The sequence below is a fragment of the Molothrus aeneus genome, chromosome 25 (genome assembly GCF_037042795.1).
Source record: "Molothrus aeneus isolate 106 chromosome 25, BPBGC_Maene_1.0, whole genome shotgun sequence".
Lineage (NCBI taxonomy): Eukaryota > Metazoa > Chordata > Aves > Passeriformes > Icteridae > Molothrus > Molothrus aeneus.
Genome location: NC_089670.1, coordinates 1,837,359 through 1,861,866, shown reverse-complemented (window position 1 = coordinate 1,861,866; position 24,508 = coordinate 1,837,359). Strand labels below are relative to the sequence as shown.

Sequence of the window (24,508 nt, the reverse complement as noted above, 5' to 3'; positions counted from 1 at the left end):
GCATCATACAGCTTTGAAGTTGGATCTCTTCTGTTGGATTTATGTTTGATAAGATTTTGTATGGAAGAAAATGTGGAGGTGTGTTTCTTGGTGGAGGAATCAGGCTACCTGTTGTAGCCTTTGGAGACTGGAAAGGAAAACTGTGTGAGGGGAAGAAGCTGTGCAGGGTATTTGTGTAGTGTTCTGCCCTGTGGGTAGGAACTGGCAGCAAGTATCCATCTCCAGGCTCCACTGAAGTGATGTTTATAAAGAAGGTATAAAAATCTCTGAATGGATGTGATGCTTCTGGCATCCTCTCAAAGGCTGGAGGGCACTGGTCTGGAGCAGCATTGGGCAGGTGCTGCTGATGTTCCCTGCTCTCATGTACCTCATTTGAAATGAGCTTCATTGCATTTAAATGCCTCCTTAGATGTGCATGTGTGTCTTGCCCTTCTGCCTTGTACTCAGACAGCAGCATCCACTCAGGAAGGTGGGGATTGCTATGCTGCAGCAGCAGGCTGAGGAAAACCTGCCTGATGCTGGCAGTTGAGCCTTTTCACTGTGGTTCAGGAAGTATCACCTTGGGATATTGGCTTCTTCATGGATATTCTGGTCAGGATAGATTATTTTTATTATTGCACAGTGTTGTCTGCTGCCTTTGGAGAGATGAACAAATTTTTTGGGGATTCCTTTGATGATCCTGGTCATTTATGGTTGCTGGGCTGTAATATCTCTTCTGCAATGAAGAGTCCCTCTGATGACACTCATTCCAAAGAATCTTTGTCTTTAAGTCTATATGCCTAGGGGTTAATGCATCTTTAAACTGTTTTTATATCAGTTTGGCTGATTTCTGGTTTTCAGTTCTGCCTGTGCAGTTCTGCTGCTGCTCCCTTGGCCAATACCTTCAGTAATGTGAATCTTCCACTGTGTTATTCCAGGCTGCTGGTGTTCCCCTGGCAAAGGGCTTTTGTCTCTCTTCTGGGTACTCAGGTTTCTTTTCATGTTGTGGATTTGTTTGATTGTAGAAGGGATGTGTGAGCAAGGGGTAAATGACAGCACAGTGCCTGTTGAGCATGGAAAAATGCCTTTCAAAAAGGTGTGTTACTGTAGCTTGTTTACTTAATGTGCAGTGGTTGCTCATGGTAAATCCCTGGAGAGAGACACTTCACCTGGGTTTCTTCAGTTCAGCTCATAGATAAGTTGAGTACTGTGTCTCTGCTAGGCTGAGAATGGAACAGCTATTGCATGTTCATTGTCCCTCTGGTTTGCAGGATGTCTGCAACGTGAGTTTGAGGCTCACCCCTTGCAGTTGGCACTGACTTGGCTGTCAAAATATTGAAATACTTGATTATCCAAATCAATGAGAAGGAAAGTGCCCGTGAAGGTGCTGAGGGGTTAAGCCATTGTTCATAAAGTGTGAAATGCAGGGAGAGTGGGTTTCATCTCATTCTCCTGGGACAGGATTGCAGGGAGGATTTGTGCAGCTTTGGAGCTTTGGTTTTTACTCTTGGTTATGTTAGTGTCTGAACAAGACAAAATAATTTTTGCTGTGACTCTGCACCCTGTTTTCTACCCCCACCCACGTCTTTGTACTGTTGCTGAGTGGTTGGACAAGTTATCTCAGTTACAGGTCTCTTGCTGAGGTTTGCTAGGTGGATTTATGTAAACTGTATATGAGATGCTTGGAAAACTGCCACTGCAGGTGACACCTCATGTGGCAGCCTGTCAAAGGGGTGCTCCTGTGCTAGCAGCATTGAAGTGACTGCAAGAGCTGCCGTGGGTGGACCTTTTATATACATGTACCTTTAACACACACATCTGTTTGTTCACCTTGTAGGCATGTCCCATGTTGGACCATGTTTGTCTTCTTGCCTCATGCGTGGTCCCAGCTCAGGACCTGTTTTCCCTCTTTGGAACTGTGTCTGAGTGAATTGGCCTTTTTCCTGAGACCCTGAAGCTGAAGGGAAGGATAGACTGACTGCAGGGAGATTTGCAGTAGGAGAGACTTGAACTAACTCCTGTGATTTAACACGGTAAACTCAGAGCATCCAGAGGACAGTAGGGATGTGTTTTAAACCAAAGTATGTAAAAGAAGACTGATAAACTTTGGCAGCCAAAATACATTTGGAAATAATGGAAAGGAGGGAAGGGAGAGTTGAAAACTTGCTCTGCCTCAGCAGTGAAGTTTTGTCAGCCTGAACATTTGCATTTTGGAGCTGGTGTTCTGGACAGTCTGTGGTGCTGACTTTGGTTCTAAACTTTTATTTTATGTACACTAGTCTGGTTCTTATGGTCATCTGCAATCCTACTGGGTTTACATTTGTTTGAGGGGTAGCTTTAGATCTTGAAGCTCCCCATGATGTACATTCCTGGTCTGCTTAGGTGGCTGTTTCTTCAAGATGAGTCCTGCAGTTCATGCAGGTGTACATGTCTGTGTCTCCTCGTGGTTAGATGGAAAGGTGCAAACGTGGTTTTTATCAGATGTCACAGGTTTGTTTAAGCACAGTCCCAGTGGAGCTCTCTGCAGCCCTGTTGGGTGCCTGCTCCATGCCTGCACAGATCCTTTGCAGGGCATGTGAGGTATCATTGGCCTGGATTTGCATCAGGAGTATCATGTGATGCTGCAGAGCATCTTCCAAAATGTGTGACCTTGACACCTCAGGCTGTACCCTCGGTGCTGAGATCTCTGCTATTGCTGTTAGTGAGGAAGCACAACACAGCACGGTGTTGCCAAGTATCGCTGCCCATTTCTCTCCTGTTTCTCCTCTCAGGTGAGCTGACCTGTCGTGCACATTGGCGGTACAGTGACAGTGTTCAGTGGGTATGAGCATCAAGGGAGATGGGAGTATGTGTATTGCACAAATTGTGTATTTATTAGCTGCCAAATTGAGTTCCTCTTTTGCAAATCAAAGCCTTGCTGTTTGCCCTTTACTGGAGGCAGGGCGAGCCCTCCAGGAAGCAGACAGCTCTGCTGGTCCTGGAGCAAACAAAGAGTCCAAGTGCCAGGAATTAGTCTGTGTTTTGAATAATTTATCTGATCTTTCTGAGGTGCTTCGGGAGATGCCCTGTGGCGTAAGGAGCACAGCTGTTGGGAGCAGACAGCTGAGCTGAACGGGAGTTTATCCTTTATCCCTTTTTGTCTAGGCTTATTTTTTTTCTCTGGACCAGAAGGGTTGTGTGGTTTGCTTTGGACCTAATTCTCTGGAAGTGGGTCTCTGAAGTGAATTAGCTATCACTTTGCTTTTGGACCAGAAAGCAAAGTGTACTTTGAAGAGGTTTGTGGACAGAGATAAAACAGTTTCCTTTAAAAACATATGGCTGTGTTGTTTGACCTGGGAGGGGTTGTGGACTAAGATGAAAGCAGTGCGTTTGGAAATCTCTTTGGGGAGCAGTGGGACCATGTCCGAGTTTTCCTGTAGAGACCAGTTCCTCTCCTGAACACTCAGTTCAGGACTTGGCCTCATGCCAGACTCTGGAAACCTCATCCCACCTTTGCTATCCTCTTGTTTTCCCTTGTCCCACTCAGAAACCTGCAGGGGCAGAAAGTAGGAAGGGGGAGGATGGTCAGAATGGTTTTGTACAATGCTGGCCAGGAGATGAGGAGATGTTCTTCAAGGTCCTTTTTGCCTTGGGGTAGCTGCAGCAATCGGTGTGTGGAAAGTTGGCTATTGGCATGTCAGCTTTTAGAGCTGGTTTGCTTTGTGATTTGAGGAAGAGGTCAGCTTTCTGATCTGATCTAGCCCAGCTGTTGTCACTAGAAAGTGTGACAGTAAGGTGTAAGTTAGTATGCAAGTTTACACAGAGGAGTTGTGAATGAGCTCAGACTTGTGTTGGAAGAAGAAAGGGTTGGATGCAAAGGTTTAGATATGTGCTGTTTTAAGCAGCAGCTTGGCAGTTGAGTTCTTTCTGCACTGGAGCCACATGTTGTGGAATATCTGAACAAGCCTGCCAGCATTCTCCTGGAAATGCAAAATCTATTTTAAAATATATTTCTAATTAATGTATTTCTTTTTGAGAAGAATTAGAGTAATAGTCTGGAGCTTATCTGTCCAGCTGGTTGTGCCAGAGTCATAAATAGCCAGATAGGCTTTTTATGGGTTAAGTTTTGCCACTGTGTATCAGTGCTAGATGTCATGGGGCTAAGAACAAAAATTTACTCTCTGGCCTGTTTCTGTGGTTTCATCCCTGCTGATCCTGCTGATGAGGACTGCAGCTGAGCAGATGGGAGAAGGATCTTGTCAGCAAGTGTGGAAGTGGCAAAGATTGAGACAGGAGTGCTGGGAGCTGGTGTCTGAGGCCCATGTGTGCCTGTCTGGAGGGTCCTGGCTTCCCCATCAGGGCCATCATTTGGAATCTTCTGTGAATTGAAGAAATTCCCAGTCTCATTTGTCAGTGTGGCTGCTTTTTTCCTGCCTTACAAAAATATGGGAAATGAAGAATGTGTGAATGCAGGGTTAATTTCAATGAAGCCCTGCAATGTTTCTAGGTCTGGTAATTTGCTTTAATATAGACAGGCCTTAGTCAGGGCTGACTTGAATGGGAGCCTGCAACTGAACTGGCAGCAGGAGCCCTGCTTCACTGTGAGCTGCCAAAAGTCTGAGTGGCACCCTGCCCCATAGCAGGGCACTGTGCTGCTCTCACAGCACCTGGGACACAGTCCAGGAGCCACTTGTCCACAGTGTTGTTTCCACGTAGTAAATAACAGCTTTCTGGGAAGGTTTGTGTAGGGTTTCCCTCCAGGGCTCAGTGGTACTCTGACTTCAGCAGCAGAGCTCTGACTGCCCAGTGTTCTCAGAATAATCCTGTGCTGGCATGTCCTGACTCCTTGAGACCCAAACCAAGCACAGATAGTGCTTTGTGACAACGTTCTTCAACAGGTTGATGTCCTTGCTGTTGAGCAATGCAGAAATTAATGGTGTAATAAGATTGGGGTCATCATCTTCCTGTCCCTTCAGCATTGTGTTCAAGAGTTTTGGGTTTAGCAACCAGCACAGGTTGCTCCATGACAGCTGAGCTGGTGGAGGGGAAGTTTGGGTCATCTTCATCCAGGCTGTCAGGAGTTGCTGCTGCTTTACTGCCCAGCAGGAGCATTGACTCGTGCCAGGAGGAAACCGAGTGCTCTTCCAACCTTGATGATTCAATCCCAAGTATTGCAGTTGTTTTAGATGACTGTGGGTTTGATATGACCTGGTCCATGTTAGGGCTCAAAGAAATGCAAGAACCTTTGGAAATCTCTTTGAAAAGAGAAAAATAATGACATATAGCAAGACAGTGGAAGAATTGTGTCTGCAGTGCATGGGCACACACATTCTGCTGGGACCAGCCAGAGCCCAGCTAATGCCCTTATCCTCTGCTAAGGGAACTGGCAAGCTGGATGCCCAGGGATTCCTATGACAAGTTTAAAACTTTGTCTCCACTAGTTTACCCCTTTCTACCTCATGCATAACCATATCAGACTCCTCCTTAAAAACAGTTAGGACTCTTGGCTTTCAGTAGAGGATTTCAGTCATTAGCTGATAATACTCTTCCTGTTGCCACACCTTGGTGGTTTCATGGCACCTGTGTTGCTGTTGATCTGGCATCTTCAACATGCATGTGCTGCTCCCTCTGTAATGCCTGTGTCTCAGAGGTGTTTTAGGGTATGATGGTATTCTTGCTCTGGTGTGCCTTGGGCTAGGCAAGGAACCAGTCTCCTCTCCCCTTTCCAGCATATGAATGCTCTGTTCCCACTGATGGGATGTTATTTGTGATATCTTTGGAGTTCACATTGTCTCTGGGGTTTGTTGATGGTCTTGTATGGAGCAGAAAACATGGGCAGCAAGGCCAGGTTGGTACACCTCAGCTTCCCCCCTTCTCAGATGCCTCTGAGGGCAGCAGCACCAGGAGCAGAGTGAAGCTGTGCTGGTGCCACAAGCAGAGATGACTCTTGCATTACTGACACAAAGTCATGCAGCTCCCACCTTCTCAGCAAAAGCTTGGGACTCCTGCTGTCCTGCAGAAGTTGAGCATCATAAACCATTGTGGTGAGCATGGGCCAGGCAGGCAGCAGGGCTGGCTCCGGCCACAGGGCCACCCACAGGTGGCTGCAAAAGTGGAAAACTTCTTTGTGGTGCTGGGACAACCTTGCAGGAGGCAGGAGAGGACTCGTGGTGCTGTTGTGTGGGACAGTCAGTTTGTATGCAGGGCTGGTGCACTATATGGGATAGTCAGTTTGTAATGCAGGGCTTCCTCCTGGGAGCTTGGAGGGAGAAGGAGTTAATGGGGACAAGGGCAAGGGAAGAAGATAGCTGGATCAGAGTTGGGGCTACTGGCTGATATTTTTGCAGCAGTCTTCTGTTACCCAGTGAGAGCATGGGGATTAGCTGGGCAGACTCTCAGGCTCCTTCCGGACTCAGGGTCCGCCTGCCCTCTGCACACCAGGAGAGCCTTTTTTACACAGACTTTCAAAATCCACTGCGCTTGGGGAATTTTTATGGAGAGATTTTATGGTGCTTATTTCTTTAGCAGCGAAATTTTGTGTTTGCTCCTGGTTATTTACCCTAGTAAAAGGGTAAACAGCAAGGTTGCTGCTTCCTGAGAGTGCAGTGGTGCCAAATTCCTCATGCACATTGCTGTAGTGCCTGCATCCCAGAGCCTGCTGGATCACACCTGCCTCTTCCAAATGTTGGTGGCTCGGGTCCTTGTCACTGCTCAGACTGGGAGCTTTGCCATGACCTGCCCCTTATATCAAGCAAGGGATCTGTACCCAGGTCTGTAGTGTGGTTATCTGGTGTGATCTCTCTGTGATTAGGAAGAAATTCTTTGCTTGGGAAGAAATTATTCCCTATAAGGGTGATGAAGCCCTGGCACAGGCTGCCCAGAGCAGCTGTGGCTGCCCCTGGATCCCTGGAAGTGTCCAAGGCCAGACTGAATGGAGCTTGGAGCAACCTGGCATAGTGGGAGGTGTCCCTGCCATGGCAGGGGGTGGAATGAGATGGTCTTGAAAGTTTTCTCACCCAGTTTTGGCATTCTGTGAGTCTGGCTTGGCTGCTGGTGGGGGAGAAGAGGGGGCTGCAGGCAGAGCTGCTTGCCCAGGTTGCTGTTGTACAGGTGAGCTGTCACTGGCAGCACCTGTGGGGGAATTTCAGAAAAAGCCACTGTACACGTCCTCCCCTGCTCTGGGCAGGTGTCTCTGATGCAAGTGTGGAATGCTGTGCTCCACCAGGTCTGGTCTTTTGCTGTGGTGGCAGTGCTGGAGGGCTGGGCTTCTCTGGGAAATTGCCTGGGCACGAGCAGCTGGACCATCTGTTTTAAAATATTGTTTAATATGGGCAGGTTTCCTGCAAACTTTCAGCTTTCTGGGAATAAAACAATCTCTTCAGTCTTAAAGTTTGTTACTTTATGTGGTACCCTGGTCCACTCCTTTCCTGCCAGATGCCAGTGTTTGTCCCCTGGGTCCTGATGATGGGACTGCTCTGTGTTCAGAGCAGTGCAGCCTAAAGTTTGATTGAAAAAATCCATTTTATTTATGATTTTAAGAGTAAATGTTGAAAGATAAAAGGAGATTCTTAATGCTGGTGCTCTCCTTTGAGTGGATGGATGAGAAATGGTCTTTTACTTTAGGCTGTCAGAGAGGCTTCTGTGCAAAAGCACAAAGAGAGAGCTGTGCCTTTTTTTAGCATTATCCTTGCTTTTTTATCAATATTGGTGCTGAGAATTTGCTTTTTCTTGAAACTAACCAGATACACCATTCTGCTCCTGAGAGAGCAACTGTTTCTCACATTGCTGCTGTTGCAAAAATTAATTAAGTCTTCTTAAAAGGTCACCAATTGTTGAAGTAGATCTGTGCCTTCTGCTTTGCCTGTGACATAAGGGTAGCACTATTTATTTCACTTTTTGGTTTGGTTTTTTTTTTCCTTAAATCTGAATGGTAGAAATCTTGTGCCTTTGCATTTCTTTGAATTTACACAAAGATTTTTTTGTTTTTACTCTGTAGGCAAATTTGTTGCAGCAATTTTAATATCTGAAGAGATTATTTTTAATGTCTTTTTAAACAGTTGATGTCTTTGGGTTTTATCTCAGAATTTTGTGACTGCTGTTCAGAGACATTGCTTCTGAGATACTGTACATAGAGAATCTTTTGTTGTCCATTTCGTTTCACAGACTGGTGTTTTTCTGTCGTGGAAGAGCTCATAGGAGCTATGCTTCACTGTTCCAGCCCAGAGTGAGCCCATGTGTCAGAATAACTCCCCTAGGACAGGGTTGGAAAGCACTGATTTATTGTTAATAGCTTTCTATTAGCTCAGGATATACAGATATTTAGGAAACTTGATGTTTGAAGCTGAAATTTCAAACCTCTTTTGCAAGCTAGAGCTCTGTGGCAGGAATTGGGTGTTAATTTATTTGTTCAAGTACTCAGTCAGTGCTTAGTAATTGTTGATGATGAAACTGGTGGCACTTACAGAGGGCAGGAGGGATCTGGCCTGGACCTGGCACAGGCTGGCACATACCTGTTAACTGATGGATTCTGCTGTGTCTCCACTTCTTTTCCTCAAGAAGAACATCTTTAATTGGAAAGTGTGGGTTATTTTGTGCTGAGAAAGAAAAGGCAGTTGCTGTTCTCCGTGCTGGAAGATCAAAGGTTTTTACTGGAGAGAGATGCTTTGCACATCCTCTGCTTGTTGTGAATGAAAGGAATGTAACACGGGTGTCTGAATTTCTCTTGTAAGCCATTGAGAAGTGGCAGGGTTTGATCCCCAGTGCTCTGCAGCCCTTTCATGGGAAAACAGCAGCAAGTCTCAGTTCAAGATGGCAGCTTTGCCTTAGTGAATAATTCAGCAAAACTGTGCTGTCGGGTGAGGCAGAGGTGTGTTGATGTTCTGCTAACCTAGATTTGGGTTAAGCAGTCAGGGCATTAATAAATGGTGAAATGAGGGGGCAAATATGCAATGGAACTGACTTGCTGCTGGCCTAAAGGGAGCAGCACAGCCTCTGCTGTGCACTGGGATGCAGCTCTGCAGAGCAGCAGGATGCAGTGCTGAGCCTCCCGTGGCTCAGGTCCCTGTCCCATGGCATTCCTTGCCCAGGCAGCAGCCCAGACCAGTCTCAGTTTCTGTGTTTTGGGCTCCTGCCTGTGCCCAGCTCTGCCTTGTCTGTGGGAAGGGCTGTTCCCAGGGGTAGTTCCTTCCCATTTGTGTTTTGCTGACAAGTCTGTATAAAGAAAATAAAAGGGTCAGGGACTCTTCTCTTTTTTTTTTCTGTTTCTATCAGGGTTGCAAACCTCAAAACTGTTTGAAATTTATTTTGCAGACTTTGATGTAAAGGTCCTTTCCCAATGTAATTTCATTACATTTCACAGCAAGATCCCAGTCCTATGGTCAGGGCCTGTTAATAGTGCTGCAAGATAAACACAAAGTATAAAAAGCACTCTTTTTTTCAGTTATAAAAGCTGTAGCAATAAAAAGGCAGCAGGAGTTCCCCTGCTGTGGAAATAAAGGGTTTGTGTGTCCTTAGGGGGAGCAGAACCCTTTGAGCTGGGTGGTGGAAGGAGAGCAGAGCTCTCTACAGCAGTTTCAGCTCCTGACTGTGATCCATGTGCTGGAGCCAAGCTCTGCAGAGGCTTGGGTTTGTCCTGGCTGGGAACACTGGGGTTTTACTCATCTGGAACCACACAGAAAAGGAAAACCACAAAACCCTCAGCTTCCTGCTCTGCAGGTAACGGGATTGAGCTTCTCATTTCTCTACTTTCACTTTCTGCAGTGTTTGCTTGCATTAGGAACGGCTGGATTAAGGTCTTTATTTAAAATATGATTTGTCTTTTTAGATCTGTTCTCTCTTCACTGACAGGATGCAGGGTGTTTGTCTAGAGCTGCATCAGCTGATGTTCCAAAGCCAGGCTGTTGCTCATTGCTGCAGATCCCTTGCCTGTTGCGTCCATCCGTGCAGTTCTTCCTTGAGGAAGAGGTTTCATTGTTGTCACACTTCAGTGTTATGTTCACTAGCAAGAAAGTGAAGATTTCTCCCACCTAAGTAAATACCCAGAGTGCTGTTGAGAGCAGCCAGCTGTTGGAGGCAGCCCTGTCAATCTGCCAAGCTCCTGAAGGCAGCAGCCCTGTGCCCAAATCCCTTATGGACTCCAGCCTTCTTCAGTGGAGCCCTGCAAGGCCTTTGGTACCTGCTGCCTTCACTCCTCCCAGCACTGCAGCAGAGCATTCCTGGCATTCCGTGTCTTTTGTCACTTGAATGACAATGTTGGGCACGAGTGCCATCGCTGTGTGTCTTTCTGAAGAGGGTTTGATGCTGCCAAGCTGTTAAAGCTGAAAATTCTGTTGAAACATCAGTCATTAGACAATGCCTGACATGTCTCAGCAGTGGGAATCAGGGGTTCCTTCCTGTTGTCCTGCTAATTTGTACTGAATGCTTCACAAGACAGTACAAAGCTGGAACTTTTATGAGTGCACAAGAGTTTTTTTTTTTTTGTAATGTTTTTCTTACCAGAAAAAAAAAAAAGCTGCCTTCCAGCCCAAAAGCTGGTGTTCACAGAGCTGTGGTGTGATGTTTAACAAAGCCTCTTAGTGTTCATTAAGTTATTTTGGTGTTGAGAAATAACTGGCCTATGGGTGTTTCTGCTGGATTTCAGCATGAGGAAAGGTTTGAACAAAGTAATGAAAGCGAACCGAAGTTCATTTAAGTAAGCTTTTTTAGATTTTTTTGCCCTTTTTTGGTTTTTTTATTCCTTTCTATGGGAATTTTCCTTCATTTTTCCCCTCTCCAGTTCCTTGGAAAGCAGAGTAATTTAAGTGCTGGTTGGAGAGCTGTGAATGGCAGCAGGGCACCCCTGGCCATAGTGGAGAAGAGCTGGGCAAACCCTGGGGCTGGGTTCTGCCCATCCCCTGTGGCACTGAGGATCTGCTCCCCTGCAGACAGGGAGAGGATGCACTGGGAACACCCAGACCTGTTGTGTGGCCATGGGGAGATCTGTGCTGCTGCTGTGCTGGGCAGAGTGGTGGAAATTCAACCAACTCAGGTTGTGTCTCAAATGCAAGTGTCAGGGCAGGTCCTGTGTCACCAGGGGACAAAGTGGGTGGTGACAGAGCACCAGGTATAGGTGGCAGGTTTTGTCTCTCCTAATAGCTGAGCTGCTGGGTTGGGTTTGTCTTGTTGAGCTTGATTTGGAGTCTGAGGGCTTCAATCAAGCGTTGGGTTGAGCTGGGTGAGCTCTTGCCAGCCTGGTAGGATGGGGTCTGGCACTCACAAAGCAACAAGAGGATGGGATAGGACTGGGGAAGTAAAACCCAGCAGCAGTCATTAAACACAGAGGTACCATGGCTGACTGAGGAGGGCCTTGGGTTGGAAGTGGTTGGAGGATGAAAGAATAGCTGAAGGAAGGATGTTGTGGCTTTGCTTATCACTCTTTTCGTTGATATCTTGTGCTGTGATGGAGGGCAGGATGATGTGCTAGATGGACCACTGCAGCTGTTCTTAGGCTCTTTGTCTTTGGATCTAGCCCTTACCCCTGGAATTGGAACATTGTTTTCTGAAATCCAAATTGGGGGAGTACAAAAATAGATCAGATAGATCTATCTACAGATACCACTTCTAAAGCTTAGCACAAAATTGCCTTGAATTTAGTATCTAAAAGTTCTCCAGCCAAGTGCTTTCAAAGACATCTAAAAGCTTTATATACTCTCTAGATTTGCAATTTAATTTCTTGCTTAAGCAACTCTACACACCTCCATTATAATTCAGCAGAACTAAACAAAAATGCCCATTGGGACCATGTGTTCCAAGGTGTTAAGATCCAGATCAAAATCTTTCCCAGTGTAACAGTGCAGAAAGAACCTTGCAGCTGAGACCAGGTTTTCAGAAGGGCTCAGTTCCTCTCTAAGGCTGTGAAGATACTGATCAGTTGTTCAGAACAGCACACATGGGCACTCACAAGCAAGAGACCAGCTCATGTGAAGCAGATCCAAACTTGAACAATTGGCTTGGTGTATTTTTAGTTATGCATAGATGTCAGGCTGGTAGTATTTGGAAAAAAACCCCAAACAACCCTATATGTTAGAAAGTTTGGGATCCAGACATGAAGATCTGCTACACTTGCATTGTGCAAAGGATTGTCTCTTGTGGAAATAGTGGTGAAGTGGGAAAGCAGCCCAGTGCTGGGGTCAGAGCATTGTCCCTCCCCAGGAGAGTCTGAAGCCTCTTAAAAGCCCATTCCAGTATGAGTCTCCTCACTATAGTACAGATTGTTTCCAAAATTTTATTTGTACATGTTAGTGCAGCTTGAACATTTTTACACATTTTTACACATACACTTTCTCCACTTATTTTTATTTCTCTTTCTAGTTATTTAACTAGTTGGTGACAGGCAACATGTAACTATTCTTATTCACCTGCCTCGGGAGGATTTCTTGTTCTTATTGTGTCACTGTAGGATTCAGTCTGGGTCCAAGGTGTTTATTGGAGCCAGTGGGATGCAGGCTGTGATTGGTGTTACCACTTTGCTGGCCTAAGGTATCTAGAGGGATGATGGAAACATACTTGTTGCTTTATCCAAAGAAATGAAATCCTTTCCATTGACCTTAAGCAAAGGCCTCAAGGGCAGATTTTTCCCCTTGTTTTTAGTCTGAGTACAGGCTCCTAAAATTAAAAAGAAAAGTAATAAAATCAATCAAACCCCCTCCCCAGCCCTCCTTCCTATGGTATATTTTATAATTGTTGCTGTGCTGTTTCATATTGAAAAAGTATCGTGCATGGCCCTTTGCATAATTTATTATTGTTGTTCACCAGGAGAGGTTCCAGGTGCTGCCCAATAAATTTCCCAGGGCAGTGTCACCCTTTGTTCCTGACAGCTGCTCCCTGACAGGCTCAGCTCTGCGGGGTTATGCCGTGGCTGCCTTGGGCACAGCTTGCAGGAATATTTTGGGTGAAGCACAGTGCTGCTGTGAGAGCACACACAGTCTCCTGGTGTGGCAGCACCTCTTGTTTGGAGACAGTTGAGGCCTGCAGGTTCTGTGCAGCAGTGTTCCACCAGGCTTGGTGATGGACTGTGAGCCATGTGTCAAATGCTGCTCTCCAGCTGGAAATTGCCTGAACCCCAGCTTGGGCTGGAAGCTGCTGTTTCATCCTAGTGCTGCACCCTCCTCTGGGCGGGGAGCTTTAACCCTCTTTATACAAATGGTGTTTCCATGCAGGGCAGTATCAGGGATTATATTAAAGGTTACCAGTGGGTATTGGAGAGGGCAGAGACTTCATTCTCAGGTTTTGCTCCTGGGAGTTTCCAGTCTGAGGGAACTAATCTTAATCCGATTGCAATTTCTTGCCCTCTAAGCTTAACCTACTTTAGCAGGCGTTGTGGTGGAGGTATTTATAGATGCTGGAAGTGCTGTTGGATGTAGCCCTTATCCTGCAGTGGTGGGTGGGTGTCTGCTGGTGCAGCTGTGAGCCACCTCCCAGCCCCAAGTCATGCAGATGTCTCACTGAAATATTGTCTAGTACAATTGTTTTGCCATGGAGTGTGCTCATTACAGGGGCCAGTAATCCTTCCAGAGTCCTGGCTGCTCTAGGCTTGGGTGTTTGTACTCCCTAGCTGGAAGCACCCTTGTGGCTGCGGGTGAATTATGGCTAAATCCTCTTTCTAATGAGGTGACTCCTAAAAATGAGCATACTTAGCTTACTCCAGGGCAAAATCATCATTTCAGATTTGAATGCTGACTCTAGGATCATTGGAAATTGAAGGTTTCATTGAATGATTAAAAAGGACAGTAACAGACAGATGCACTGAAAATATTTGTACCCTTTAAAGTGAATTTCTGTGGTTGCAGCTCTTAAAACTCATAAATCAAACCCCAGGCCTCTTCTTTCATCCAGACTCCTCAAACAGAGCTGCATGACATGTTGAAGTTCTTCAAGTTTTGTTGCAAAATTTGACTAGATTTTCTTGAAAAATAGTTTATCTTGAGTGTAAGACTGGAAACCTCCTTTAGTCTCAAATGAGTTGTGCTGGTGTTGGAGAAGATCCATGAGCAAGACTGGGAAGGAAGGAAATACAAGTGCAAGATGTAGTTGGAAGGGTCTGTGGGCAGGCAGAGCTATGCTAACAGCAGCAGGAATAACCAGCTGGAAATCCTGTGAGCCTTCAGGATGTCAGCAACTGCAGGGCTGCAGCTCTGAACGCAGGTAAATGTTCTTTGCTGTCTCTACATCAAAGCAGGCATTTTGTTAGCAGACAAGATACAGCAGTTTGGTTTTTTAAAGCTGTTGGAAGAGCAGAGATCTGTGTTGCTTTTGGTTTTTTTTCATGTCTCACCTTGGAGTTTGCATGAGCTTTGCTTGGAATTACCTTGGAAGGAATCAGAGCTGATAGTTTTCTATTAAGAAAATTACCTCAAGCATTGAGCTCTGTTTCCAAATAGAGGTAAATAATCCATTTTCCCCCATTTCCTCTGTCTTTTTTTAAGATGTTTTACTATTACAAGGGAGAGGTAGAAAGATTGCACAGTTCATTACAGATCCATTGACTTTCCTTCCTGCTGTTTGCTGTCACAGCTTGTGTTTCTGTGGTTGTATCTCTTTTTTTCCTGGTTACAGTAAGGAGAGAGAGAGCAGGTTTGATTCCTGGTGTATCATCACTCCACAAGCAGAGAGTGACTTCAGCCTCTGACCAGGGAGAATATTTACCTGTGCACTGAGATTCCCTTGAACACTGTGACCTGTGCTCCCTTGGCCTTGCTCAATCAAGAGCTTGATCCTGCAGAGTTGAACGAGTGGAAAATATTCTTACAGTGATCAGTGTGTGCCCTTGCAGTATAGAAGCCTTGGACAAATCCATTAAACTGCTGCTGTTTTGAAAATCTTGCTGCTTGAAAAGGGAGCATTTTGTTCTGTGTAACCTGAACGTGGGAAGCAGTGCTCTTGAGGTGTGGCATGCAGGAATGGTGGTGAGGAAATTCTGGGAAGAAGCTGGAATTGCCTTCTCCAGCAGGAAGTGACTCAGAGACTTGGAGAAATGGCCAAGGGCATCCTGTACCAGCCACAGTGTGTCCAGCAAGACCAGGACAGTGACAATCCCTCTGTGCTGGGCACTGCTGAGGCACCTTGAGTCCAACATGACAAGACAAACTTTGAGGGGCTGGAGCATGCCCAGGGAATGGAATGGAGCTGGGAAGGGTCTGGAGCTCCAGGAGTGGCTGAGGGAGCTGGGAAAGGGGCTCAGCCTGGAGAAAAGGAGGCTCAGGGGGGCCCTTGTGGCTCTGCACAGCTCTGCCAGGAGGGCACAGCCGAGGGGGTCGGGCTGTGCTCCAGGGAACAGGGACAGGAGCAGAGGGAACTGCCTCAGGCTGGGCCAGGAGAGGTTTAGGTTGAATATTAGGGATAATTTCTTCAGCTGTCAAGCATTGGAAGGTGCTGCCCAGGGATGTGGTGGGGTCCCATCCCTGGAAGTGTAAAAACATGTGGATGTGGTGCTTGAGGCCGTGGTTTGATGATGAACAAGGTGGTGGCAGTGCTGGAGTGATGGTTGGACTCTGCGATCTTAGAGCTCTTTCCAACCTTAATGATTTTGTGATTCTGTAAATCGTAGATGTCCTAGGTGAAGTAAAAATAGTAGTACACAATCTAACTCTGGAGGAAAACTTTTGGCCTGCATGTGACCTGCTAGACAGCTGTTTCTTGTTTTGTGAGGGCTGGTTGGCTGTGGTGGTGGTGAAGGGGCCTCACAGTGATGAGAACTTAACTGCAGAGCCAAGTGCTTGGATTAAATCTGGTGACGGATAGCAGCACATAAATAATTCTGTCCTTGGCCTCACACCCATTCACCAGTGCAGCAAGGAACAAGGGCTGCTGTGAGCCCAAATTCTTCTGGGGCTGTGGTGTAGGTGCTTTTCCCAATGTCCATTTTGGCTGTGATCTATGGAATGCCAAGGGCTGTGCATTTGGGGACCCTCCTGGACCTCAGTTCCATGCACAGGCCTGGTGGTAGAAGGATGACTTCCTTTTAAAAATTGTTTTGAGGACACCACCACCACTTTAAAGCTGGGATGATTTGCAATAAAGATTGCTATCCTTATGGGTGGATGAACTTATTTACAACCAGAAAGCTCTTTTTGGCTGTCTTTTTTCTTCCTGGAGAGCAGCCTAACATAGGATACAATCCTGTTTAGATTCCCTCAAAACATAAGGTAGTACTTAGCACCTTTGCTCAGCTGAAATCTGGGCTATCCTGGTTTCAAATATGGTCTGGGCTTGGTCTAACCATTAACATGCAGCTGAACAAACCCAGTGGTCACAATTGGGAAGACCATAAGTCAAGAAACTTCATAATTTCAGGTCTGGTGTTGAGGATTCCCCTAATTTGTGAAAAAGTTATCTATTTCAGAGTTAGTTTTGGTTTCTTCCAAATCATTCTCTCTCCCATAGTCTTTACTGTAAAAGTTCTCAGAGAAGTAGATGTTCTAATGGTTGATGATTAGAATTATGTGTTAAGATAGCAGAACCTTTAAAAGACAATTAATATAGGGTGGATATTTCTGCAGCACATTTTCAGGCGGTTTTGGTCACCAGCCTTGGTGGTGGTGGGCATTGGTGAATTCCAGAGGCACCATAACCCCCACCCCTCTTTGTTGTAGTGAGACAGGGTGGTCTGTAAAGAGCCTGTGCATAGCAAAATCACAGCTAAACTGCACCTAAAGGGGCTCTTCTGCCTCCAGTTAGAAGGATGTGTCTGCAAGGATTAGAAACATGGAGTCAAAAGTCTTTTTCAGGATGAAACTCAAGGTTTGGAGTCCACAGCTGAAGCTGTGGAAGGCTGCTGGGGAGCACAGTTTGCTTTGGCTCTCCTCAGACTTTGCTTCATTTGAGTCTGTTGTTTCACTTACAGTACATTTCCATGTGATCTGTGCTGGATGGAAATTCCTGGCATTTCTCAGGATGTTCGTTTTTCCCGGTCACATTCCTTGTTCATCAGCTGAGCAGAAACAAACCATCCTGTTTGCTTCCCAGGGGCAGCCTAAGCTTCTGTATTTGTTGGATTTGTAGAAAATCCAGCTTCAGATGGTGGATTGACATAATTGAAACTATCCTTAGAAACCTACTGAGGTTGAAATCAATAGACCAATATTTAAGTGAGTTACAAAGTGTTCTGTCCCTGAGTGAAAACAGGAAGAAACTTGGTGCATAAAGTTTACAAATGATAAGAATAGGAGCAGGCTGTGAAGAGATTTTCTGATGGGGGTTTGTAGTTAATTGTATCAGTTTTAATCTTGGACCATGTCAAGTCCCGTGTTCTCCTGAGCTGTATAAACATTGCTGTGAGAAAGGGAAAAATCTTCCAACACAATGTGGACAGGGGCTGGGGTTTCAGGAGTGTGAACAAAACAGACTCAAAGGATAACAGAAGAAATCCCTGGACCCCAACAGCCATCCTGTGTTTGGAGCTCATATAAAAGACATCCCAAGGTACTCTTTCCCTCCTCAGAGCCATCCTCCCCAGGCTGTGTGTGGCAGGTGGGGCCTCTGTGCCCCGTGGGTGTACATGAAGGATGCTCAGCCCTGGGGATGGAGGTGGTGGTTGCTGGAGCCCTGGCAGGTGATCCAGGTGCTCCAGCTGTCCCAGGAGGTGCTGTGGATGCCTTGCTTTGGCAACTGCCTTGGAATGAGCTGGGGAAGACCTTGATATGAGAGCTGGCTCTGTGTCACCATCCCCATGTCCTAACACAAGCTGTGATTTGCTAATGTTGTAAAATGTTAAATCCTTTTCTTACAAGATGTCATTTTTTTCCTGTTTATTTCCAGATGCTCTCAATATTTTGTGCTGACAAAAAGTTCACTTTATGTTCATTGTCTCCCAGGTAAACGCAAAGCGCTGAAGTTAAATTTTGCAAATCCACCTTTCAAGTCCACAGCAAGATTTACTCTAAATACTTCTGGAGTTCCTTTCCAAAATCCACACATGTGAGTATAAAGCCAATGGCACAACTAGTGGAACAACTTTGAAATTAATTAGCCATCACCCAGTGTTAGTTAAATGCAATTTGATTAGTCCAGTTGTTTGTCAGTTTGTTTAAATCTCTCAGTTTTGAGTCACTGTAAAATATTTTTTTCCCAGAATTAAAGAAAAGGTTAAATTGGGATCTTCTTGGTTTACACTGGAGATAATGCCTTCCAGAATTGATTGAATGGAGTGTTGTAGCTGATAATGCTAGATACATGTATAATTAATATCTAGACTGATTCACTGTTGTTTTCCTGTATCTTTATTCAGCTTATTACATTTTGTTAGAATTTCTTGTTTCTGTGTTACTTGTGAAAGTCATAACTGTGACAGAATTGTTTTCAGCACTAAGACAGACAAAGATTGAGGATTATTATCATTTTAGCCACAGGGAGATGTTAGGGGAGTTATGCAGAGATTAGATCTCAGTGAGTTTTCTGGCCAGTTTAGCCCCAGGATATCCCTGTCCAAAGTCTGAGAGCAAGTGTGGCACAGAGCTGTTCCTGACTCTAATAAATACCAAGCACCAAAAAAGATCAGCTTTGTATCCTCAGATCCACCAATCTAGCTGGACAGTGCTGCTCTGCAGCCAGTCCCCATGGCAGATGCAGCAAGCATGCAAAATATGTCCTGCATTTTTCTTCTTGAAGGTCTCAGGAGTGTTGTCAGTGTCAGGTCTCAGAATCTGCAGCTGCAGCCTCCCTGCTGCCTGGGCTCTCTGGAGTGTCCCTGCCAGGCTGCTCCTGCTTGGCTCTGCATGTCACTGCCTCTCTCCTGGAGCTCAGTGCTTTCTGCTTCCCCAGGACGTACCTGCTGGGCTCTGTTCCTGGGAGCTTTGGGGATTTTCAAACAAGCTTTTAGCAAGTTAGGAACATGTTTCTGATGAGTTATTGACAGTAATTACAATATAGAGAAATTTTATAGAGCACTCTATATTATTCTTAAAATCTTGAGTGACCTGTCCAGCAAGTCCTCTTCTTTCCTTCTCTTTCCTCTCTGAAATAGAGTATTTTTATTGGTTATAGAGTTCACATTTAAATGCTTTTTCTGTTTCATCACATCATCAAACTCTTGTTAAGATTTTCTGCAAAACCCCTTCTGGGGCTCTTTCATCTCTCTGACCTTGTTAGTCCATTAAATAAAGATTTAGTCTCAGCTAGTGAGTCCCCACCATCAGCCATCTATAGGGATTTGAATTTTCTGTGCTTATCTGTGTGGATTTCTGTCTCAGATTCACTGGAAGTCACAGTGGCTCTTGTCTAGCACAGAAGAGCTTTCGTTGTTAGTCTGTGACATCTTAAGTTTCATGTTTGTGCAAGTGATTGTCAACACTGTGCAAGACAGGTGCTGCTCTTTTTCTGTGGGAGCTGCAGTTGTTGGCAGGGATTGGATCCTGGGCTGGTTAATGGAGCTGGTTAATGGTCTGAGGCTTGCAGGTGTTCTGGGTTGGATATGATAGATGTTCAAGTGCCACAATTGATGGTGATGTGTCTGTGCTAAAGCTTTTTTGGGAGGCTGCAAGCTGTAATGGCCATTTCTGTTTGGAAGAGGTGGATGCTGTTGGCTTGGTTGCTTTCTCTGTGGTGAGGCTGGTTGAGCTTGGGTGCAGCAAATTGTCCTCATGTCCTTTGTGTGGCCTTAGCAGATGCTGTTCCTCAAAAGGAGCGTTGACATCTTCTCATTGCATGCTTCTGTCCAGTGTTTGTCTGGCAGCTGATGTATCTCTGTCTCCTGCCTTCTTCCCCGAGATGCTGCAATGACTTTTTCCTCAGTAGGCTAGAAACCTTTTCTAGACTTTGGATTTGAGCTGGATATTTCAGACCTCCTCGCCCAGACGTGTTCCTGATGCAGAGTGTGTTCACCGAGCCACTTCTCAGCCTGGTGGAGCTGAATAGCCTCAGTATCCTCCTGAAACCAGCACTGGCTCCACACTGCTGGGGATTGTCCTGGACAGGCCCTGTTGCTCCAGATGGGTGGATCTGAAGATACAGAGAGGTTCTTTTCTCACATGAAATTTGGGGTTCTGTGGTTTGGATCCACCAATCCAGGGGTGTCCTGTTGCTTCTGCCTGAGATGGTGTGTTGAGCAGCAGAAAGCAAGGCAGGGGTTTGGAAGGAAGGTCCATTCTGGGTCAGTGACTCCATGTGATGGAGGAGGTGTGTTTGTGTCTTGTTTGGTTCAGCTGGAACTGCTGCCACCAAATCTTCTTGAGAAGTGCAAAGAGATTTTCATCCTGGCATGATATGTTCCCTGCCTGTCTGTAGGGCATCCAGCACAGTTGTAAACATCATTTTACATGTGACCTGTACAGGGTAAGGCAGAATAGAGCCTCAATTACAAAAATAGTTGAGGAATATAATTCATACTTGAAAGGATGGAGTCTAGAGAAGAGATAAGAGTTTTACTGGTGGAAGGATGCAGTCTAGAGAAGAGGTGAGAGTTGTACTGGTGGAAGGATGCAGTCTAGAGAAGAGGTAGGAGTTTTACTGGTGGAATGATGGAGTCTAGAGAAGAGATAAGAGTTGTACTGGTGGCTGATGGCTGGTCAGTCAGTGAGGCTGTGTGATCACCATGCTGTGCAGGCTGGGGAGCAGTCGTGGCTGTGAAGATCTGCCAGGTTAGCCCACAGCTCCTGTGAGTTCAGGCTGACTTTGTCACTTAGACCAGATTAACAGCTGCTAACTTTGTTTTCCCTGCAGCAGACGTTGCAGAGACTGGAGGACACAAGCCATGGTTAGGGTGAGCTCTTCAAATTCCAACCCATTATACCAACTGGAAAGCATCCCACCTTTTACCTCATCTGTCCTGTGTCCAAGTAGGATTTAGGTCACAAACAAAATTAGATTACTCCGTTATCAATCTGGAAGCTTTACAGAGCTGCTTGCAGCTGGTTGCCTTTGCTAAAAGGAAGTTCAGATCACACTACCAGGAGTGATGTGGTGAGGTGTGACTGTGGCTGTGCATGGCAGGATTTCTGGCTGGGCTGTGCTGCCCATTGCTCTTGAAACTAAGATGGAAACCATTTGGCTGTAGGATCGTGGGATTTTTGGTTGTCTGGAAAGCTTTGTATTCTTGTGCAGTGATAGCTGGATGTTGACTAAGAGGATCTAGATTGATCTGCCAGGAAATGGGCAAGCACAGAGAATGTTGTTTGGCACGTGGTTGACAGCATGCTGCTTCTGGAGTGTTCTGTCTGCTGGCTGGGAAGTCTCTTGACTCTCAAAGTTGCCACCTCTCGAGAACCTGATTACCAGAGCATTGCAGTTTCACCTGGAAAGGTGGCAGAATGAACTCATCTCTCTTACTGTGCACATTTGATGTTTGAAGTGTCTGGTGTCCAGTTGAACTCCACAGTCTCCCTATAGCTTGTGAGTGTCTTCATGGATTTATTGGGATTTAAGCTTTCCAGAGCTGCCCTGCATGGAGCTTCTCCTTGTGACACCTGGGAGAGTCACACACTTGACAGAGAGCTGCCCCAGGAGTGTGTTGGATGTTCTGCTGGATTCTTCAAAAGCCAGTGGAGGTCCAGTTGCACATCATACTGTGCTGCTTCCTTTTTTTTCTGTATAGTTCAGGGACTGTTATTCCTGGAAAGGTTTTTTTCTGGCTGTTCCACAGCCTCTCTGAGGTGTCTGTTGCTCTTTTAATCTCCTCTTAGGCTTTCCCATACCCTTCTGGCATGTGGGGTCAGGCTCTGTAGCTGCAGAGCCTGCAGCTGGTGGAATTTTTTAGGAAGTAACCTGAGAGAGTTCCTACCATTTTTGAAAAAAAACCCAGAACCTAAACCCCAAAGGGGAATATCCTAAACTGTCATGCTTCCTACTACTGATGTGAATTTTCCTGTAAATATTTCTCTGTCTCTTCCTCATTTCTGTAAGTATCACTTCACATCTTTATTATTACTGGTTTCTCTTACCTTTCTGCTGTGATACCTTCCTGTGGCAGGGAGTGCTGCCTGGAAGCCTTGGAGGCAGAATTCAGAGTCAGAGGTACCAAGAATTTGATTTTTTTTCTGAGACTGATTCTGTCCTGTTTCCTGAAAGTTGCAGAATCTGGATGTAATCACTTGTGTTTTCCAGTCAGCACAAATAAAATGCAGCCTCCAAGGCCTCAGCAGAGACATCTCAGTGTCTGAAGGAGCCTGTGGTAACCAGGCTTTCCCTTCTCATACAAACATCACTGTCGGTTCAGTGCTGGAACAACGTTTCTTCTGTAATTTTTTCAGGAGCATTTTTTGCAAACTGATGAATTTTGCCTTGTGTTTAACCTTCCTCTTCCTTCCAAGAGTTTAGGAGTTCATTTGGCCAGTGATCTCTGCATGACAGAGATGATGTGGTCTGTAACACCCTCGAGTATCTCTGGCTTTGAGTAGGTCACTGCTTCAGAGAAGGTGCTGCCAGAGTCAGTGTGAGATTTTCACTGAATGTGCTGCTTTAAGGTCTGTTTTTTATTTTTTTTTTTAACTTTCTAAGTTTTTGGTATTTCTTAAGTGCAAATCCTCTCTGCAAAGGAGCTTTGTGCTGTCTGCAGCTTCCAAATTAAACTTCTCTAGCAGCTTCCACATCCCTTGGAGCTTCACTGCCCTGGTAGGACTGTTCTCTTCTTTCTGTAAGGGTTTGATATCCCAGCATTCTGCTTCTGACTTCAGTCCTTCTGTGTCTGGAACCAATATTTGCACCTTGTGTATCTCCATTAAGCCAATTCACATGAATTTTTCAAGGGTGCTGAGCACCTGCCTTCCTGCCACACTGCAGGGCTCCTCAGAACTTCTGGAAACTGGTGAGCCACCTGTGTGGCTAAATCCAATCCAGATGGTATGTAATGACCTGACTCCCTTGGGTTCCAGGTGCTCCACAGGTGCTGAGTGATTGAGCTGTGCAGTTATAAATTGTTGCACAAATCTCTGCATTCTCCCTCCTGTGGATGGGAAGCTGGGACATGCTGACTGTTGGAAGAGGCAGGAGTTAGGCAGAGATTTCATCAGGGATCTCTGGTCTGTGACCCACAGGTAGCTTTGTGTTACCTGTCCCATCTGGGCATGGTTGGGAGCTGCTGTCCTGGTTCTTGGGCACACAGCCATGGTCAGAGCTGCTCATCTGGGGGCAGAATTTGGACCTTGCAGCCTCGACCCTCTTGGTGTGATGCATAACAGGACCCCCACCCAGGGCTGGGAATTGGCCTGTCCCCTCCATGGTGGGAAAAAAATGATGGGTGAGAGGATGGGGATGGTGCCAAGTCACCTTCCAAACACTGAGACCTGGCCTGTCCTGCCCAGACAGGACAGCAGCTGGGTACTGGAGTGGCAGAGGAACCATGGTGGCAGAGACACTGGGTTATCCAAGGTGGGAGAGGCTGGAGGCTTCTCTGCCTGTCCCTGTGGGCCCTCCTGGCAGCACAGCCATCCTTGGCCATGGGGCTGGGACACAGATGTCTCACACACCCAGGCATCAACATCCTGCAGTTCCTAATTCAAGGTGCAATGGCTGATGCTTGGGCTGCCTCCTCAGGGCTGTTTTCCATGGCACGTTGAGCAAAAGAAGGTGGGATGGGGTAGTGGCAGAGCTGGGTTACCTGTAAGGGTATTTTTAAGTGTTGTACTCACTTTTCCAGGGACACCAAGGTGGTGTCTGGGGTAAGTCACTCGAGAGTAGTGGTTTTGAGTTGATTGCCAGATTTTTTCCTACTGAGTTGAGCTGTGTGGAGGGGGTGAAGTATTCTGGGTCATTGGGGATGAGAAAGGCAGAGCAATGAGCTGGAAATGTTCATTTTCAAACTGAACTTGACTTCATGAAATCTCCATCAGTGTGGCCTGCTGGGACACAGAGTGTCTGGACAGAAGAGCAAAGCTGGGGATGTCTCCCTTGGGTAGGAGTTTCCTATAGACTTTCCTTCTCATGCCTGGCTTTTGGTGAGCTGTGTTGCCTCCCCTTCATCCTGGTGGCTTGTTTCAAAGCAGGGAAAGTAGGTTGAGGAGTTTCAGAGTTGACATCAGCTCTCGCCTTCATGCTCTTGTGTTACCAGAAGCAAAATTTCCCCTTCTTCTTTCCTTCCCTTTATTTTGAGGTGCTGCATCCACCCCCCAAGGACATGCTGGCTTCCTATGCTGATGTTTGGAGAGGAAAATGGGATGAAGCAGAATGTTATGTGTAACATCTCTGAATAAATGTGTGTAAATATATTTGTGCGTACACACAGGTTTTGTCCCCAGCCTTTTTTTTTATAAACATCTTGTTCAATAATTATTTACAAGTAGCAGAGTAGAACATGGCTTATGCATTGGGCTGAGCTTGGTGCCTGTGTGTCTCTGCTGTGCTGAGCAGCTGGTGGAGCTGGGCTCTGACCCTGAGGGGCTGCCAGTGTCACTGTTCAGCTGACAGGGTCAGGCAAGGACCACCACAGTTCATATCTCCTTGGACTCCAGATGGAAAACCATGTTCCTGCAGGATACCCCAATAAACCAGCTCTCAGAATAAACTCTGCTCATTGCTGCTCTGTACTTGGGATCCCACCTTTCATCAGAGCAGGACTGGCACCTCCTTTATCTCTTCAGACTTTGAT

The 24,508-nt window shown here is 46.0% G+C and overlaps 1 protein-coding gene across 2 annotated transcripts in view; it reads left to right on the top strand.

Annotated features, from left to right (window-relative positions):
* The window catches only part of MAP2K4 (mitogen-activated protein kinase kinase 4), a 63,681-nt gene that overhangs the window by 4,935 nt on the left and 34,238 nt on the right, over nt 1-24,508 (top strand). For both annotated transcript variants that reach the window (XM_066565570.1, XM_066565571.1), the window contains exon 2: nt 17,808-17,910. In XM_066565570.1, coding sequence (XP_066421667.1) covers nt 17,808-17,910 — 103 coding nt within the window. The remainder of the gene's footprint in view (nt 1-17,807; nt 17,911-24,508) is intronic.